We start from the raw sequence: 19,717 nt of genomic DNA, 5'->3' as shown, positions 1-19,717 counted from the left end.
GTAAGCACAGCAGTTCCCAGCTGTGCTGCTTGCAGAGGTCGTTCTTTACCTGCTGGGATCCATGGCCTTGGTCATGCAGATAAGGTCCCTGCATGGTATTTACAGACTCAACCCTTCAACCCGTTATTTTTTCATTTTCCTTTTTTTTAAATTTTTTTTTAAATTTCAGAATATAGCTTAATTTTGCATGTTTGCCTTAGATACAGCCAAAGTTTGCTGTTAAGTATTTCAATTTTTGAATTTGTAATTTTTCTTATTAGAGTACCTCTTACTGCTGTCCCTTGGAGCACTTGTGTCAGGTGGGGCTTGATGGAATAGCCTGTTTTCTTTTTTTTGTCAGCCAAACACAAACGCTCTGCATTTAAATTGAATGAATTTATTAGCCAGAATTCCTGATGGCACAAGTGCAACCTTTCAGGAAAAACAAGAGAAGAGCTCATGGTGCTCCAAGAAAGGCTGTTGGTGCTTATGGACACTTCCTTAGTCATAGTGTTAAATGTTTGTGTTAAATATTTACAGTTCTGTTAAACATTGCATGGATTAAAAAACCTCCAAGTGTCTGAGGACACAGATAAATGCTGATGTAGCCACGCAGAGAAGGTAGAAGTCAGTGCTCGCTGGGCCAGCTGGCTTCAATGTTTGTTGTCCCCAAACATGCATAATAGCCATCTGCAAACTCTGAAGAGGAGAGGTCCATGGCCAGGAGCAGCTGAAATACCAGATACACCTCCCCAGCTTGTTGTCAGCTAGTGATACGAGTGCTAAGGCATCTCCTGAAGTGGGTTATGGCCTGCACTGGGGCTTTAGATTTTTGATCATGCAGCTTGGGCACGTGCTTCAACATGGCACTAAGAAAAGCAGATCAGAAGAGCTAATTAACACATAGCTTGTTTTTTTCCCCCACAAATGAACTTGGCAGCAGTTCAGAACCTGTCCTACATTCAGAGGCTTTCTTTGAGCCTTGGTTTGGTCACAACAGAAGAAGAACCCTGGGCAATGGACTCCACTGTGCAGCTGCAGGGCCAGCTGAAGCAGAAGGTAGCAGGAGAGAGAAGAGACAGTGCTGTAGAGAATGATATTGCAAGCATTGGGGCTAATTCTGGATTCACCCTATGACCCTGAGGTGAACAAAAACATGCTTCAGTACAGTGAAAAAACTGTGTCAGAGACACAAACACAAACGTTTTGCTGTTCAGACATTTATCTGTATTGTTGCATATGTTGACATTCATCCCTCTTGTTGAAAGTCAGCATGGATTGATTTTTGAAACTCTTTAAAAATCTGCTTCTCTTTGCTTCGGGTATCCTTGTTGTCATGAGGTGTTGGCTTGAAAAAGAGGTTCTCCAAGCCAGCAGCTGTTCCACCCCAGGGCCTGCTTCTGGAGACAGTAATGCATAAAGCATGCCTATGCTGTTGCTTTGTTTTACACCTTATTTCCTTAAAAATGTGACTCTATTCCTATTATTTTATTCAAAATACTTCTTTTAAAAGATACCTAGCTCCTTTCATCAGCAAATACTCAGCATGCCTTGCCTGCAGCCCCAGCCATGCCCTGCTGAATGCAATGCAGACCGTCACTCTATAGAAATATTTTCTCAGGCTCTTAGAAAACTCTCCTGTAATTCTGGGCACTCTGAAGGAAAAGTAATGGCACTGTCTCAAAGCAGCAAAATGTCAGCCTTGGCTGAGGAAGGACCTGGACGAAGTATTTGCAGAGCAGTCACATCCACCCCACTCCAGATCTATAACATCCACCTGACAGAATACATATCTGGTGCAGATGTGAAACCCTTTCTGTTGGCTGTCCTAAGGCTGTCTTCGTGTCCTGTCCACTGAGACAGTACTTGCAATACCAACATTCACCGTTGCTTACCCTGGCACCAGACTCCAGCTGAGAGGATGCAGTGCCTGAGGGGTGGTGGCTCTGGGGCAGTAGTCAGTGTTAGCTTGAAGAGCTTACCTAAAGTATGGCTTGAAGGCATACGTGGCTGCAGTCAGATTTTCCCATTAATTGCTATTCTTGCAACAGGACTGAAAGGTCTGCCCAGCCCTGGCCTTCCAGTCAGCAGGGAAGGAAGAGGGATGCATGGAAGGTAAGCCACTGTTTTGTTGTGGTTCACAGAACAACCTTTCCTGAATTTGTTTGCCCACAAATATTTTTCTTAGCTCTGTTATCCCATTTGACAGAACCCATGTGCTCATTTATACTGTAGATGGAGATTACTGTTGGGAACTTTTTGCTTTAATGAGTCTTTATTAATTTGCATAATTTGAGAGGTAAACATATCCATTTCAAATGATAATACAAGCTACAGATGATGAATGGTATTGTCAAATTTTCCAGGAGGAGCATAGATCTATGATTCACATGTCAGTCAAACAAAATATACGAGGAGTTCAGCTTCTGACTGACATTAAAATCATTATTTCAGGATAACGAATTTCGTATTTAATAATTTTTTAATGTATTCAAGATTTTCTTGTCATTCATCAAACACTCAAAAGTTTCCGTTCTATGTATTGCATTTATTGAATCTGAGAAGAACCAGAATTTATGTGTCAAATACACAGTTGTGTATTTCTGTGTTGTGTGGAAAGTGAAGTTCTTAAATATGGAAACAGATTTCTTAAATCCATGTTTATGGACCAAACAAAAAATGTCCTATTAATCAGTCTGTACTTCATGGATACATTTGGCAGATGCTTGAAATAAATGTTAAGGTGCTTGATATATGCTGGCCAAGTCATGTTTTTATCCAAGAGTCATGTTTTTATCCAAGAGTTGTTACTAAAAGAGTGTAGTTTTAAAACTCTAACTTTGGAAACTCTATTTTGCTAGGAAAGTTTGTCCATGAAGGTGTTACTGGTCCTTAGTAGTTATGTATTTTTTTAGAAGTAATAGTAACAATTAGCTTACAAGAGACTTTAAAAACAGTGTAAGACATGCAAACACAGGCTCTGGATGCCCTGAAATGTCTCTCAGTGATCTGCTTCATTTTTCTTGTTAGCACACTTGTGAAAGCAACATAATTTTGCTCTTAGTTCTAATACAAACACAGGTTGTGTGCAAAGTCATTCTGATCTGATGTAGTGTGTTTATCCTTTCAGGAGAGACAATCATGTTGATTTTTGTTATTGATACTAAAGAAAACTCTCCCCTCATGTTTTCACTTGGCTAGGGCTGCTAGCACTGCTGAATTTCTGTAAGCAGTTACACAGTGGCTGCTCAATGAGCTGTGTCTAACAAAGTAATAAGGTTTAATTAGCCCAACTTAATCTGACAATGTGCTGCTGGCACACTATCTGTTTCTACAGCTGGCTAGTGATGCATGTTTGCATATGAAATAAAGATCACTCCTTAAAATTCTTCTTTGCTACTAGTGTCGTGTAATGGAATTTGAAGTTGTCTTCTCCTACATTCTCTGCTTCCCTCTGTACAATGCAAAACAGGTCTCAGTTAAGCAAATTGACATTTTCTTCAGTTTGAATTTGATAGAGGACATTTTCAAGCTACACTTTTCATATTCTTGTTGTTTAACCACAGCAAAATTTGGATCACACAAGAAACCAAAATCTGTGCAACCAAGCCCCTAATCCTTAATATCTCCAACATGTAAAATTGTTTCAGGGTGCAAAATCTCTAAGTACAGCACACAGGCTGCTGAAGGCAGCACTAGGTCTGCACAAAGGATGAGAAGGGATTAGAGTTTACAGCATTTTCCTTTATACTTTAAAAACATGATCTATACTTTTTTTTCCCCAATGATGTTGATGTTCATCATGCCTTACATGGATTTACACACTCAAAGCTCTGAGCCAAGGTTTCATCAGTGATTTTTTGCTACAGACAGTTTAACCTACGGCTGTAATCAATAGCAACTGCTGAGTAGTGGGAAGACAAGATTCAGCAGCCCTGGCTAGTGCAGCCTCAGTGTGCTTCCCAGCAAAATTCAGGAGGTCTTTGTGAACATCCTGTAAAGAAAGAGGGCAAGTTTCATAGGAACAGAGGTTGGACAGTAAAACTGTAAAGGGAGCTTGCTCATGCAGTGGCTCCCTGGAATGATTTCATCCGAGGAATCCCAGCCCAGGGACTGGAAACAGACCTACCTTGTGGAGAGCAGGGAAATGGAAATGCCAGAAAGAGGTTGAAGTGAAAAAGTAAGGGAGATGTTCTGTGCTTCTCTTACAAAACACATGTAGGCACTTAGTAATAGAACCTTGTTCAACTTCTATCCAACTGTGTTGTACAATGGGTTCTTGCAGCAAACTTATAATCAGTATAGCAGAGAAACATTGAAACTCAGGGATTATAATCAGACATTAAAACATATTTCTAAAACTGTCTCTCTATATCAAGTATTTTACTTTTTGGGAAAACATTGTCAACAACCATCCCAGTGTGTTTTCCCCACAGGTTTTGTGCCTGTGTAGCAGAATCTTAGAACCAGAATCTAGGCTGGAAGAGACCTCCAGAGGCCATCTAGTCCAGCCCTTTTCACAAAACATCAGATTTCTCAGGTACATCTCTCCAAGCACAGGAGCACATTTTGCAACCTCTCTGGACCATGTATTCCAGACTTAACAACTGCATGGTAAAACGTGTTCATTATTAGAATTTTTTGCATTCAAGCAGTCCTGTTCTCTGATCTTCGGTGTCTTCCAGCTCCTTCATCCTATATATTTGTCATGATCCAGGGACTTCTGAGCTGTCATTAACAGAGAAACCATTGCATTTTCTCAGCTGAACTTTGCTTAGCATTAATTGAGAGAAAGCTTGCATGGATCTTCTGCTCTTCCATTTATCTCAGGGGGGGGTTCTTTGTGAAGCATAATCCACACGGATGCTTTATCCTCCTCCCCCTCCCCCCCAGGTGGGCCTCACAAAAAAAGACTCAAAGGAGAAAATTAAATGTTCTTGTCACCTGCTAGTGCCTAGATTAGCTTGAAAAGCCAAAATTTCTAGTGCTTGCCTTCAGTAGAGTCGGGTTGTGACTACACTGCTGCTTTCCAGGAGATGTAGGTGATTTACAGCTCTTGAGATGCACTATTCAGTGATCAGTTAGTTTATGGGATTGAAACCCTATCACACGCAGTGAACTTTTTATTTGCTCGCTGTCATTTACAAGATAATAAGGAAGGGAATTAACGTCTGAGTGAGAAAGCATAATGAAAATTTCCCACCTCTGCACAGCAAGCCACCACTATTTTTTACAGAGGTTAATTTTATCCTAGTTTGGACTATGAACTCAAAGACCAGAGGAAAAAAAAAAAAAAGAGGTTTTAATTAATGTCTTTGAAGTAGTTTCTAAAGAAAGATTGGAATACCCAAAAAATCCACAGAGTGCCAAAAATAATTCCTCATTTTTCCCACAGAAATGAGTTACAGGACTTAGAGCTCAGTGGCCCTTTCAGTGCTGCCAGGCTCCATGAATACTGAAGTATTTAGAGAGGCTATTTTACCCTTAAACTTCTCTTGACCTTTCATCATCTTCCCCAACCCAAATTCCATCTCCATCCAAGGCAGACATGGCACATCCAACTGGAGTGCCTTGGAAAGAAAATGGAGCTGGGCTTCTTGGGGTATCAAGGGAAGAGCATTTTGAGAATCAATGCCAGTAAAAAAAAACTACATAAACACAGATTTTGCTTTTAAATATAGAAATAGAAGATATATCTGGCTGTTCTTACTGCCTCTGAACTAGCTTGGTCTTTTAATTTTGCTGTGTTGAATTAAATTAAGATATGTATCTGTGGTGCCTTTATCTGCACAGCAGTACAAGTATAGAAAAAAAATATGCCTTTTAGAGAAATAAGAATTAAAACTCTGTGTTTACCCCACCTGTGGTTTTTGACTACTCTTTTTCTTAATTTCTTTCTAGTAAAGAAATGGAAGTATTTCTTTAAGGAACCCCCAAGTTATACTGCCCAAAAACTGGCCAAAAAGTGAGTAATTTCAGATGGGAATAGGTCTGAGTTTCACTTATGATTCATAGCAGTGTATTGAATGAGTTGGAGCCTGAACTAAAGACTGGGTTTAACCCTGCTGTACCAGATGTACAAAATATAAAAGAGAAAGGGAGCCATCACCTCACTAAGCCTGGCAGGGAGCAGTCTTTAAGCAGATAAAGGTGTGGAAATTGCTGGCAATTAGAACAGATATAAATGTCTCAGGCAAGAAACTGCTGCAGTGCTCTGCAAATGCTACATGCCTTGGTGCAGGGAGAGCACCAAGTGACACTGGAGTGGAAAGTTAACATAAGGCCAAAATGCTTATTCTGAGTGTTTCAATTTTTAAAGCTTTAAAGGCTTTACATGTGGCCAGCATTTATGACACCCAGTCAAAGTGATCTCCCAGCAAGGGAGAAGCAGCAGTACAGCTCCCCTTGCACGGGACTGAGCCTGTGCCCTGTGACTAAACACCTAACTGATAGAGGTGAAAACTTTAGTGTTAATTCTTCACTTCTACAATAATTTCCTTTTTTCTCTTTCCATTGGTATCACTTTCTAGCTTATTTATGCCAAAAACTTTAATATCTGCTAATCAAGTAACAGTCAGGCCTTAGAAGAAATCGAAGTCTACATTGCATGGTGCTCTGCCCAGGCAGAGGAATTAATTAGGCCAAGTGTACTGTCAGACTGCTCTTGCCTTTCTCCTTTCCTGTGTCATGGCAGCTGCAAGAGGCCCCTCAGCTTAAGCTCCTGCTTTTCACAGCAAAATGTGGCTGTCTTGGTAATTCTCCTCTTCCTCACATGTACTCCCCATGGACCTCTGCTGTTAATTTGGGAAAGAACAGGTCTCTTCAAGACATAACATGTTTCTCCATAGAACCTCCAAGAATATTTCTGTTTTCTCACCATTTTCTCACAAGAGCAGCTATTTTCCCAGTCCTTCCTTTGCAGAGAGGTGATGTCCTTTAGCACATCAAACCCACCCTTAGGAAGCTGAACTGTGAGTAACATGTAACATAAACTCTCATATGAGTCTTATCTCATGTTCACAGCTCTTGGAAGATGCCCCTTAGCCAAGATGTTCTCACTGCCCTTTCTTTTATTGCTTGCCTTCACACAATATAAGACAACTGAATGAGAATGTGAAAACAATCCTGGAGGCTGTAAATCTTCTGAGGAAGATTACTTCCTTTTAATCTTTTTTTCAATGCAGGCAGCTAGTGGTTTATGTCCTTGAAAGGTATTGTGATAAAAGTCCAAGATGTGTTTTTCAGTTAACACAAGACACTTTTGGGTCCATTTAAACTGGAGAAATCTCAGAAGCAATGTCAAAGTCAGCTATTCTGAGGGAATGAGAGATCTGAAGAATGGGTTGGAAAGCCAACAGCCTCAGCTAGAGCATGCTTTGCTTATAGAGCCATCAATTTCTAATCGATTTGTAAACCTATTTCTTTCCCAGCACCTTTTCCCAGATGAAATAAGAAAAATGACCAAACCATGTTGTGTTTGAATAAGAGAAATACAACTCTTTTCCAGGCCTTTGCAGGAGTCAAGTAACCACAGATATTTTTTGTCTCCTGGCCAAATGACAGAGCACAAGTCAGGAATCTAATATATAGAACTATTGAGTTAATATTATGGCTTTCCATTAAGAAGGCTTGGAAATGTTTCAGTGAAATGCATTTTTTTATTTTGCTTTGACTTTCACGTTTTGCGGTCTCCTAGTAGGCAGTGCTACAATTAAATCCACCCCATTCCAGAAGCCAGGTTGTCTAGCAGTGTTTCAGGCCCTCTAATACTTCAAGCCTATTAACTCTCTCTTGGAATTCATCTACATGCCAAGAAAGGTTATCAGCCTGAGCACACTTTGTGCAGGTACCTTTTCTCCAGGGGAAGCATCTGGGCATCCATTGCAAGCTACCACCTGCAATGACATCTCCTTCCTTACCAGTCCCAGCTGGGTGGAAGCTCCAGGATTCCCAGGGCTGTCTCAGTAGGCACTCTGGTTTTGGCTCTGAAGGAAGAGCCTACCTTTACAGTAGAGACCAAGAGCACTCAGCTGTGTGCCTCCCAGCACACCCTGCCCACGCCAAGTACTGCACCACATCCAGTGTGACACTCCCAGAGTCATTTACATGGCCCTGGCAATGTCCCCTCCTCACCAGATCGGTTCACAGGAGCTCATGGGTCCTGAGGGGCCCTGGGCTGCTGCTCAGGTGTCCCTGAGCATGGGTGATTCTGCTGCTGGTAACTCATTCTGATATGCCAGGAGTATGCAGGGGGCATTTGAGGTTTCCAGTGCTCTTTGAAGGTTGTGGGAGAGCACTGCTTTGAGGCATTAATCTATCACATGGATTTCCTGAGCCTAGAGGTTAATGTGATTAGCAGGCTATGAGGATCTTGACCATGGCACCTTCCTAGCTGCCAAGTTCCTGATGGCTATAGAAGCCATATTTTCTTCTCCAATTAATCACCAAGTTCTTCAAAAACTGAGAAATTCACATAGTATTTCCAAGAAATATCTGTTAATTACTAATTGTGTGACAATTACTAGACTATCAGAAAACAAAATTAAGTACATGACACCATAGAATTGTTTGGGTTTGGGTTAGAAGGGACCTTGAAGATCATCTAGTTCCCAACCCATACCATGGGCTTCTCAGGGCCCCATCCAGCCGGGCCATTGACACTACCAGGGATGGGGCATCCACAACTTCTCAGGGTAAACCAATTCAGTGCCTTACCAACCTCACAGTAAAAAATTCCATCTTAATATCTAATCTAACCTACTGTCTTTCCCTTTGAAGTCATTCCCACTTGTTGTGTCACTCCAGGCCCTTATAAAAAGTCCTTCTCCATCTTTCCTGCAGGGACTCTTCAGGTACTGCAAGGCTGCAATTAGGTAACCCCAAAGCCTTCTTTTCTCCAGGCTGAAGAATTCCAATTCTCTCAGCATTTCTTCAGAGGAGAGGTGTTTCATCCTTATTTTGTGCATTTAACGCAAGAGTATTAGTTGGTCTTTCCAGCAGAATATGTAATTTGTTTTCAGCCCATGACATTTCAGGCTGTTGCTTCTGTTACATGCTTTTAGATTCTCCCAAGTGGGTGCTGTACAACACTGAGAACAATGACAGACCTGTGCACTGGTACTAACCACTGGCTGTTGGAAATATGTAATTTTCTTTTATACCTCAAGCATACTATTTCTCTCTCCGCCACCACAACAATAAACAGTTTCCTGATTTTGCTTGCTCCTTCTTTTATTATCTTTAACACTACTCAAAATTGCCTCTGGTTTTCTTCCAATGTCTGTTGAACTTCACATAATTTGTAGATAACAGTTAAATCTATCTCCACCATGGGTTAGTCTGGGTTTCTGACCTCCTTATTTACATTTTTAGCCTTTGTTTCCCTTCTGGTTCCTAAATATGACAATAAATACAGTTTACTACTATTTCCACGCTGCTTGTTTTCCTTTTCTCCTTATTTCAATGTGTGCTGTTCCAAACTTTCTGCAATGTTGGCAATTCTTTTTCTGTGGCTGCTAACCTACATGAGAAGACTGCTTTCAGCCTTTACAGAGACTGCTTTGATCCACCCCATCCCTGATTTCCCTCAGGGTCTGCACAGGCAGGGCTGAGGCTGAGGTTGCAAGCACTCCCACATCTCATCCGTGTGTAGACACCAGTGCAGGCTGCATTGGAAGGTGTCCTTTGCACTTTGTCCCTCATGTGGCTCATCACCCCAGCTCCAGCCTCCAGCAGTGCCCTTGCACTGAAGTGGCCCATCACAGTTCTTGCATGCAACAGCAGCAGCAGCTCTTGACTAGCTAGGATGAAAGTCCTTCCTTGGTTACTCTGAGGTTTCTTGGTCACAACACTGGCAGCCAGAGAGCCAACCAAGAAACAAAAACCCATGGAAGAAGAAGTAAAAAAGAGGCAGACTGGAAGAAGAAACACTGTCCTGAGCAAACCATGACTGCAGTGGGTTTGTGACAACCTTAATGCTGACATTTTTGTGGGGGGCTGTGCAATCCTTCTGGGCTCATTATTGACTACACAAATTTGCTGCACATTTGCAGTGAAAGGCATGCCCTGTTTTTTGCCAAAATGGAAAGAAAACCAAAGCAAGACATGTACGGTTCCTGCACTTGTCTGAAGATGGTCCCTTACCAAGATATTTTCTGGTCATCCAGTTCTTACATCAGCTTTATTTTTGTCTATCCACTTTCAAATGAGTTAAGAGGCAAGGCTACTTCTCAAAGTGAGATGTGATTGGCAAAATAGCACTCATATATTTTTTCTTACTAACAAACAGAGATTATTGATCTGAGGTCCATGATGAACAGCAAACATGGTCTCTTGATATTTGCCTACAGAGTTATTTGTCATTGCAAAGCTGGACTTTGACAACTCATCCTGAGTTAGCCCTGAGATTTGGCAAGAAGTTTGAAATGATCTTCTGTAGAATAAATTTATCTGTATTTCACCTAGACCAAGTCCTTATATATTTAGAGGCATGAAGACAACTACTTGTTACTAAACATACTAAATACAGTTATGAATAAGAAACTTTTGTCATTGATTTATGTGATTTTGAGGAGGACTTTAAAAGTGAATATCAAGTGTTACCTGTCTGCAGATAGACATGGAATGTTTTTTCTATTCCTTATTGGTATTCTTGCACTACAATTTACTCATATTGATGACACTGGTTTAATGTGAAAGAAAATAAAGATCCCCAAACAAAAAAAAGAATTATGTTTTAGAAATATTCACCACAGTTTTTATGTTATATTTTTCACAGACATATTAAGAAGCTAAGGTCTAAAATGTTGTCATTTAAAATTTTTTCTACCAGTTTGAGATATTCTATAACAAAAGATTTAATCAATTTATAATTTACATGTTTTCTTTGGCTTTCTATATTTTAATAAGATACATTAAAGATGTTGATTTAAATACTAAAGGAATAGATAATAAAATAATTTAAATATTTACTGCTTTGTAAGTGAAGTTATGTTTCTTTCATAACCATGTAATTATGTAGTGCAGCTGGATTCAAGGAACCTTAAGGTTAGAAAAGGTACAAATATGAATTCCCAGTCTGCTCTTAGTCTATAACAGTAATCCACTGCTAACATTTAGAAAAGTGACTTCTGAAATATTTTCTGTATTTTTATGTGTTTTTATGATAGCTTAAACCAAATTAACAGTTCCTAGGAAAGCTCTGCATTTCCTACTGAGGAAGTGCAAACTTTCTGGAGTTATAATTTGCATTCCTCCTTTTTTCCACAATCTGTCAAGTCTGGAAAGTGAATATCGAAGGTGGCATCAGTAGAAACAAGAAACGACAGTGACAACAAATCTATGAAAAGGAAACTGGTGCTGTGTCATGGACTACTCCATCAGGCTTTTATCTTGAGGTGTTAGCAACAATTGTTCTATTATTAGGATAAAACAAAAGTATTTTTTCTGCTATGCATTCCTTCCTTAGTAGAATTTAAATTATCTGTACAGCAAAGCAGCCTTCTTATCTCCATGCCAGGGCTTCTGCTGAGGAGGAGACAGAGGAAGGCAAGCTAAACCAGCTGCACTCATCAGCCCTTTCCATTGGTGGTATCCTCCATCTCACTCACTGATCCTGCACTTTCATGCTATGCTTGCTTATAAATCATAAAGAAATTAATGAACATTCACTCCAATATTAAAGAAATCTGCATCTAAGTGTATTCATCAAGGGTTAGTGGACTACACGGACAGGAATTAAAACTTGCACCTCATTTTTCCTGTTTCTCCTTTCATATGCACACCCTGTGACTGTACAGCAATACCTACATCAATTGGAGACTTTTAACCAGCTGAATACCCCACGGGAGCACATCAGAAAGGGCTTCTTACAAAACTGGTGAAAAGTGACTTGTATTTCATTAACACTGCATGCTATATTCAGGTGTAGGCTGTGGGAAACCCTAGTGACTTTTGGACAAGAAAAATAATTTTTGTGTTGTAAGGGATTAATAAGGTTTCTAAGGATAATGGTTGAAAGATGAGCACTAGCACAGAGTGGTAGGCATACATAAGTGTTTCGCTGGATCACAGGAATTTGGCCAGTGATGTGCATAAGTTTCGTCAATCAGTCATTTTTCTGAGGGTTTACAATTTTCCCAATGAAGAGGACAGTGTGGGTGAACTTATCCAGAATCAGCAGGAGGAATGGTCTGTTGAATCTGACCCGAGGCGGGCGAGGAAAATCCCCGGATCTCCAGGTAATCTCCTTCACGGTGGCCCCGGCCGCCTCAGTGCCGTTCTCATGAACATTCAGCATGGCCCTGTGGATCACCTGCAAGGAACAAAGCAAACAGCCTCCAGCTGACCATCCAGCAAGAGGAGAGCAGCCTGCCACCCTCTTCACTTTGGCCAGGCAAAGGGAGCCCTGCCTGGAGCAAGACCAAGCAGCTGCAGCTTCTGGGAAGGTCATCCCCAGTTGCTCCCGTTCCCACCGCAGCACCAACAGCCATCACACCACCCAAGCCATCCTCCTTCACTGGTTCTGCAGAGTAACCCTCAAACTGCAAACAGCCAAAGAGCACTCGAGATGACTGATGACAAGAAACTTTGGAAGCAAAGAAAGCTGGTAATTTAGCCGAGACTCAATTTTGTCTTTGGCAGCTTTATGTATTATTGTGAATTTACCCTGTCATCTAGCTGAAAAAAATAACTTTTTGAGAACACTAGAAGGACAAGAATAACAGCCCTTTGCCCTGTGTAGGAAGAATTAGAGGAAATTTTACCACACCTAATGCTCTACATTTAGATAATTTTGTTTAGTTGCCAAAAGAACATTTAATTATATGTATGTTTTCATCCTCATCCTCCAACCATGCCTTTCTAACCCCTTGTAAGCATGTTTGGCTTCAGGTTTATGACAGACAGGGCTTTCTTTTCTTCCAATAGACTGGCAGCTATTGGAGAATGAGTGATGCTTCAGAGAGACTGGGATAAGCTTTTCATGGAATATTATTGTCAGGTTCCTGGGAACAGGCAAATCCTGTGGCTGCTTTCACACGCTGACTTACTTTTGAAACCGTCAGTCCAGGCTCCTCAGTAATCCCTGAGAGATCAGCTTGTTCAGTAAACAGATTTACCATACCCATTTGTTTGACTATATTTTTCACATCATAGGTACCAGAAATAGAAAATTTTGGAATGTGCAGATGTATTTTTCTGTAACAAACAACACAAATAGGGACAAATCATCATCTAGGCAACATTCCTCAATGACTTCAGTATACTGACACCTCACATTTGTTTTTCTAAGTATTTACAGCCTTCTCTAAGGGTTCAGATAGCATTTCTGATCAGGTTAGCTACTTAATGTGGAGGATTGGATAGAATAAGCCTGTGCTAGCTCCTGCCTCTGCAGTGGGGTTCAAGGAGTGGGGTGGAGACACAGCTATACCAACTCAGAGGCAAACAGAGCTACTACTGCCAGGTAGGAGGGCTTTTTCAAATGATTGTAGCTAGCTGACCTAAGGCTGCTCAAATATACAGCAGGGCCTTGGCCTCCACAGAAATAGCTGCAGTAATGGTGAATTAATCCACGTTTACACCGAATGCCCTCAACAGCTACTCCATTGCAGTTTCCCAGTGCCTGCTTGAAACAAAGGTCTGTTGACCTCATCAGGGTGCTAAGTAATTTTTGGTTGAATCAGGAACTTAACCCAAGGTTAATCCCAAGCTCAATAACCTATTTTTTCACTAGCCATAGCTCTGTTTAATTTTCATTTTCCAGCTAAGAAAAGGGAAATCCATCATAGAGTCAAGTAAGTCTATACATTAAGTGTATAGAGTTCAGTCAAATAACCTGTCATTTGATGTTTTGTCTTGGTGAGATAAACACAACTAATCTGTAATATGGTCACCTCTCACCTTAGCAAAAAGTCTTACCTGTCTTGGAGGGACTTTTCCCATTTAGTTACAGTTCTTTTCAAGAGGGCATCTTCTACCTGCTTCATCTTCCCTTCATCAGGCAAAACAAATAATGCTGCAACATCTCCATTGTAAGGAACCTGAACCAGCCAACAGGACAGCTCTTCATCAAAGTAATTTCTGTAGTAACCCTTTCGATACATCATGTCAACTTTTACAGATGTTTTCTGATCCACAAAAAAATCCTCCTGTTTTGTCAGTGCCGTACTGAAGGGTTTCTTCCAATGGGCTTATGACAAAAAGAAAATGTGTTCAGTGGAATACAAGGAGGAATGGTCACAGTGAATAAAATAGGATGTGGTTCCACAGCCTTCCTTTCATTAGAGTAAATATCCTTTTCATGTTACTGCATCCTCAGGTGTTACAACATTGCATATGTATTTTTTTAGGTGCTTAAAGACAATTACAGACAGATAATACTGAAAACACCACCTTCACTACAGCACGAGTCTATGATCACATGCAAAATTACTGAATTCAATAAAGATATTTGATTTAAAATTTCATTAAAGCAGGTGAGGAAATATTTTTACTGGCAACAAATATACATGGGTTTATAGCTATACCTTCCAGATATTGAACATTATTTCCTCTATTTAAAATATTTAATTTTTTTCTCTTTTCATTCTCTGTAATAAGCATTATCTTTGCTATCTTTGCACCCTTTGATATATCTTACCTTTAAAGAAGACATAGTTAATGAGAACCATTGCAGTCAGAGGATCAAGATTTTCCACTAGTTTAACTACTTTCCCATTTGTCTTTTCCTCAATATAACTGTTGATCTGACTCTCAGCACCAACAGAGTTGTTAAAATCAGTAGAAAAGACTTCAGATTCATAAAAGCTTTTGACGTCATCAAAGAACTTCTGTAGTGGTTTTAGTGTTTCTTCTATAAAAAGGGCATTGCCCAGGCTTAGCTGGAACTCACTATCTGAACGGTTCAGCATGTGGAGGAGTTGGCAAAAACCTTCATGTATTTCCTGTTCCTGAGTCTTTTTCAGGTTAAAGGCAAGCCCTTCCAAAATCTGTGTCAGTGTCACAGCCTTGGCACCAAGTGCCAGCATTGCAAAGGAAGCAGAGATGCTTATGGGTGAAAAGAAAATATTTTTGTCCATTGCTTCAGATGCAACCAGCTTGTAAAAGGAAAATGCAAAGTCAGCATTGCTGAAAACTAGTTTGACAAAGGTTTTGTTCTTAAGTGGAGAAGCTTCTTCCCACTGAGAATTACGTCCTGGGTAATGTGTCCCTTTAGCATCATCTTGCTTATTACGGTAGCGAGGATGCTGTTGACGCAGGGCCAAAGTATGCAAACCAACTAGCAATAAACACAAGGAGAAAGTGGTCTTCATTTTTCTTTCAGCTGTTTCTGCAAAAGAAATAGACATGCAAAACACGTCATGGAAATTAATTTGTTCATACTATGTCCTCCAGTAAAGTAAAATTATGCTCTCAGAACACACCTGTTCTCCAAAGCCCCCCACACTTATAATTCGCATTTCTCATGCATGTCAGTGTTCCCTGGAAAGAACACAACTCCACTATTTATGTTTTTAATCTAGTTCTCTTTCAAAAGAGGTAATTTAAAACTTTTAAAAGTTTATTAACTTTAATATTAGCATATTCTTTCAAAATTTTTAAATAACTGGAAGCTTATGACCTTTTCCCAGGAGTAACTGGCATGAGTTGGTTCTGTACTCAGTACTGCATGAAGGTTACTGCAGCTGTTAGTCTTCCTCAATTCATCAAATAATTGGAGAATTTAATCTGTTTTAAATAAAAATGTAATATATGCATAGATCATACTATCCAGAACCAAAATTACAAAATGCTCTTACAGTTCCTTCAAAGGTGGAAGACTCAATCACTAGTCTTCGTGGTATAAAAGTCTATAGTAATTTCTATTGTTTCCAAATGCAATTTTTACTTTATTATGGGAAGTCTCTTCCTTAGTATCAGTTCTTTCTGGCTTTTGAAATGCTGTGATTTTTTTCATAAGAGTTATATTCCCTATTTACATGTACAAAGGCACCACTCCCAGGTAAGGACCCCCTCAAAATGAATTGTAAGAGATCCAAAGGAAAACTAAAAGGGTACTTACATTGCTACAGCCTGGTCTTGTCTGCCCATTCTTCTCTTCAATACCATTAAACAGAGTTAATCAGAGCATTCTGTTAATCATTAATTAGTTCAAATAAAAGTTGCCAGTGAGGATGCCAGTGAGGATGCATGACATTGGCTATTTTGGACAATTTTTCCAACCCAGACAAATGCTGGGTGATGGGGCTGCAGACACGAAGGAATGGAGCAGACACTGTATCTCTGTTGCTTCCATGCTTGTGGATTGACAGGAGGGACCTGCTGCTGTGGGTGTTTGGCAAGGGAGCCACAGCCATGCCTTTCGTGGCTGGACCTGACAGCTGTGACTTGGTGTGAGGGCCACCCTTGCTTGGGTCTGCCTGAGCCAGCACAAAGGATCACAGTGTCCCTGCCAAAATGCCTTCTTTGATTCATTCTGGGGGCACTGCCCATGCCAGAACCTCTCTGGCAGGATTTCAAAACTGCGTTTGGATTTAGAAAGTCCTTCTGCCTTACTATCTACCTTAGTCACAACTTTCAACACCATGTTTGATGGTTTGGGGGATTTTCTTATGCAGAGCAGACCATGTGTGATTGGTTCACAGTCTCCAAGTTTCTTAAGAAAATAACACGTGACATTATCACTCTAGTGGGACATTTGCAATCAATAAAGTTATTTACTCATTGCTGTTGGCCATCACCTGTGACTGAGTGTTTGGGGAACTGGGGAAGAGTTTTCACCTGGCTTTGTAGAAAACACAACAAAACCACTACTGCTAAGAAGCAGCACTGACTGCAAAGAGAGATATGGTCAGAAACAGATATTCTATTTCCTTGGGATAATCTTCTGCATCATATGCACCTGAAATGGACACTGGGAGGACACAGAACAGGCTGCCAATTCACCTTTCATCCAGTACTAAAGAAGACATGCTAGCATCACTGGATGATATTCAGGGTTGAATATAAGAGCAAATCACTGCAGGAGAACCTAAGGCAGAAAATGAACTTTTTTAAACAGATCTAGTTGCCAGCATATCCCTATCTGCAAGTTGCTAGGCATTTGATTTCTGAGCAGGAGTCCCAGACAATATCAGATATTGAAATGCCCCACATGAGGTGTTCAACATCTCTGGATGAGAGCACATTGGTGGGGAGATGCGCTTAGGAAGCAGAAGGCAATTCTAAAAAGGGAACTGGATTTTCTTCCCCTCAATCTCAAATCAAGGCTCTTGTCCTGTGGTTGTTTTATATGGCTGCATAGTCAAGCAGCGAAACAGGACAGGGCATACCCTTTTATTTTTTAATTCAGCAGCGTTAATCTTTTTGCACTCTTACCTAGGGGCTGGAACACCTGATCACTTGATCTGGTTACAAGACCCTCAAACCATTCTACTTGAGACCATCAGACCCAAGTCACCCACTTGGCTCATATGTGGGCTGCAAGAGGTTGAGGAGGAAGTGAGGGGACAGGTAATTAACAGCTTTCCTTCTGAGGGTCTTCTGCTTAAAGATCAAATGAAATATAAAACTACTTATGGGACATGTGTAGGCAATTTTGCATGAATTACTGTATGTGTTTTCCCCTATCTGTGAAAGACATGTATGTGAAGGCACACACTTCTAAGTATTCATAGGAGTGGAAAAAGATCATCCAGTAAATGTGATTTGTTAATGTAATAATGCACGCACAAGTCTGGCAGACAGAAAACTTGGGCTGCCCTCTGAGAACAATTCAAATAGAAGAAGAAACAAAGGCCCTAGGAATTGTTTCTGAATGTGATAACTGATTGATGAAGATGTGGAATTGTTACTAATTCTAATCATAGCAGTGTGTGAGTAGTTCTGCTAAACAGAATCATTACCTTTGTTAAATCTGAACAGAACCTGTGGCTAATAATATGTGGCATAATTAATACATTATGATTTGGACTGAAAAAAACCTGCTATATCAAATTGTTTGTGATATTTTAATAACATATAAATAACATTATTTGATATATGATAATATATAAATGATATGATAATATATAAATAATAACCTCAAAACATTTTAAAGAACTTTGAAGAATTACACATTTGGTAGATTTTATATGCAATTGTTTTAAATTTTTTTTCTAAAAGCTAGTAAAAATTAGTGTGCTCTTTTTCATCCTGGTATGAAGTAATGTAAAGGGGCATTTTCTCATGTGATGACAGACTGTCTGAGAGAGTTAACGTCTCTCAGCCTGATTATTTACAGCCTAATCAACTTATTTAATTGTCTTACTTTTATTAATTTAATAATTTCATTTACATCTGAAAGTGATTCTCAGGTTTAAAATATTTTTACATCACTTAATATTAGAATGGGAAAAAATTCAAATCACACATTTTCCTCATGCATGGAGAACACTTTCTAGGGAGAGTGCCAATGTAGTGGAAGGACACAACACATTGCTTTCTGGAGCCCTTAACAGGGAGTCTGTCCATCTAACCAGGTAAACACAGGTATTTTCCAACCTTTCCTATTATATTAGCTCAATTTTCCCTCAACAGGAAAAGCCTAAGTGCAAGAGATTGTTGAGAGGTTATTCTGTCTCTTTGGGTTGGTCCTAAACATTCTCCACAAAAAGTTCTCTCAGCCCAGGTCTGTCATTCAGGAGAGCACCAGGAGGACATGCTCGAGGAACAAATAAAAGTTGCTTCACCCTTCATCATCCTCACAGCATTTTAAATGCAAAAATTAATCCCTTCTTCTTTGTGTCAAAAAAAGCCTTTACAATGGAAGATGAACTTATTGTGGAGGAACCTCCATATTCTATCCTGCAAGTTCCCATTCCCAACTCTTCCCCATTCCCCATCTGCCTCCAACATGTGCACCTCGGTCCTGCCTTTCCTTGGTCCACCAGCAGTCTGGGCTCCCTGGAAAAAGGGTTTATAGCAGGTGTTACACCTGTGAAATATATAACAGACACAACATGAAATGGAAAAGCACTGTATGCAATATCTACCCAGGAAATTTATGGTTTGTAGGCTGCATTGTGTATAAAGATAGAGTTAGGGGAAAAAAAGCCTTACTGATCATTGGAAATTTGTGTCAGGAACACATGAGGAGCAAGCAGTGTGCTGGTGCACCTTTGGAATTGCAGCATCATCCAGCAATGTGCCACTCCACATACACTGCCTGTGGGTGCAGATCCATCTCTTTTTACAGGCGTAGAACTTGGCTCCTATGTGCTTCGTGGGATGGTCTGCGGCTCTGGCATCAGATGCGATAATGGAACACAGTCTCTCTTTGCCCAGTCTCTGCCATAAATAAGTTTTACCTTTTTTATACCTGCTAAGTTGTCTCTTTTCAAGGCTGAAAATCTTTCACCTCCAACAGGAGCTGTTCCAGACCTTAGATTAACCTTACAATTTTTTCTGAAGATTTAATAGTTCTCTGTTATTATAGGACCATGTGTGGATGGTCCAGAGATTTAGATAACTTGCTATGTGATTTGCTCTTTTTTTCTTTCCCAGTAATTTCTAATATTTTATTTGCCTTCTTTTCCATACTGAGCTGATCTGTGCATGTACTACCACCAGAACACCAAACCATGAACCCTGTGTGAACAGCAGTCAGTTCAAGTGCAGCATTTTGCCAAACCTGCACCTAAAACTTAGCAAGAAAATCAAAGTCCCTATCAACACAATAACAAGCCAGAAAGATACT

The 19,717-nt window shown here is 40.2% G+C and overlaps 1 protein-coding gene across 1 annotated transcript; it reads right to left on the bottom strand.

The window, feature by feature from the left end:
* Nucleotides 1-7,615: 7,615 nt before the first annotated feature.
* LOC102068200 (alpha-1-antitrypsin-like) lies at nucleotides 7,616-16,200 on the bottom strand. Its single transcript, XM_005483184.2, has 5 exons — nucleotides 16,043-16,200; nucleotides 14,621-15,310; nucleotides 13,900-14,170; nucleotides 13,029-13,176; nucleotides 7,616-12,292 (listed from the first exon to the last, which is right to left on the bottom strand). The coding sequence occupies exons 2-5, from the start codon at nucleotides 15,291-15,293 to the stop codon at nucleotides 12,086-12,088; spliced, it is 1,299 nt and encodes a 432-aa protein (XP_005483241.2). The 5' UTR covers nucleotides 15,294-15,310; nucleotides 16,043-16,200; the 3' UTR covers nucleotides 7,616-12,085.
* Nucleotides 16,201-19,717: the final 3,517 nt, after the last annotated feature.

Source organism: Zonotrichia albicollis, chromosome 6 (genome assembly GCF_047830755.1).
Source record: "Zonotrichia albicollis isolate bZonAlb1 chromosome 6, bZonAlb1.hap1, whole genome shotgun sequence".
In the NCBI taxonomy this organism is placed as follows: domain Eukaryota; kingdom Metazoa; phylum Chordata; class Aves; order Passeriformes; family Passerellidae; genus Zonotrichia; species Zonotrichia albicollis.
The sequence above is the reverse complement of the archived record's forward strand: the minus strand, read 5'-3'. Positions and strand labels throughout refer to the sequence as shown.

Excerpts from the sequence above, each read along its gene's own strand:
- LOC102068200 (XM_005483184.2), bottom strand. The coding sequence starts at position 15,293 with ATGAAGACCACTTTCTCCTTGTGTTTATTGCTAGTTGGTTTGCATACT. Across the intron at positions 14,171-14,620 it reads TAACTATGTCTTCTTTAAAG|CCCATTGGAAGAAACCCTTC; the intron begins GTAAGATATATC and ends TTTTGTCATAAG. Across the intron at positions 12,293-13,028 it reads CTGGACTGACGGTTTCAAAA|GTGATCCACAGGGCCATGCT; the intron begins GTAAGTCAGCGT and ends TGTTCCTTGCAG.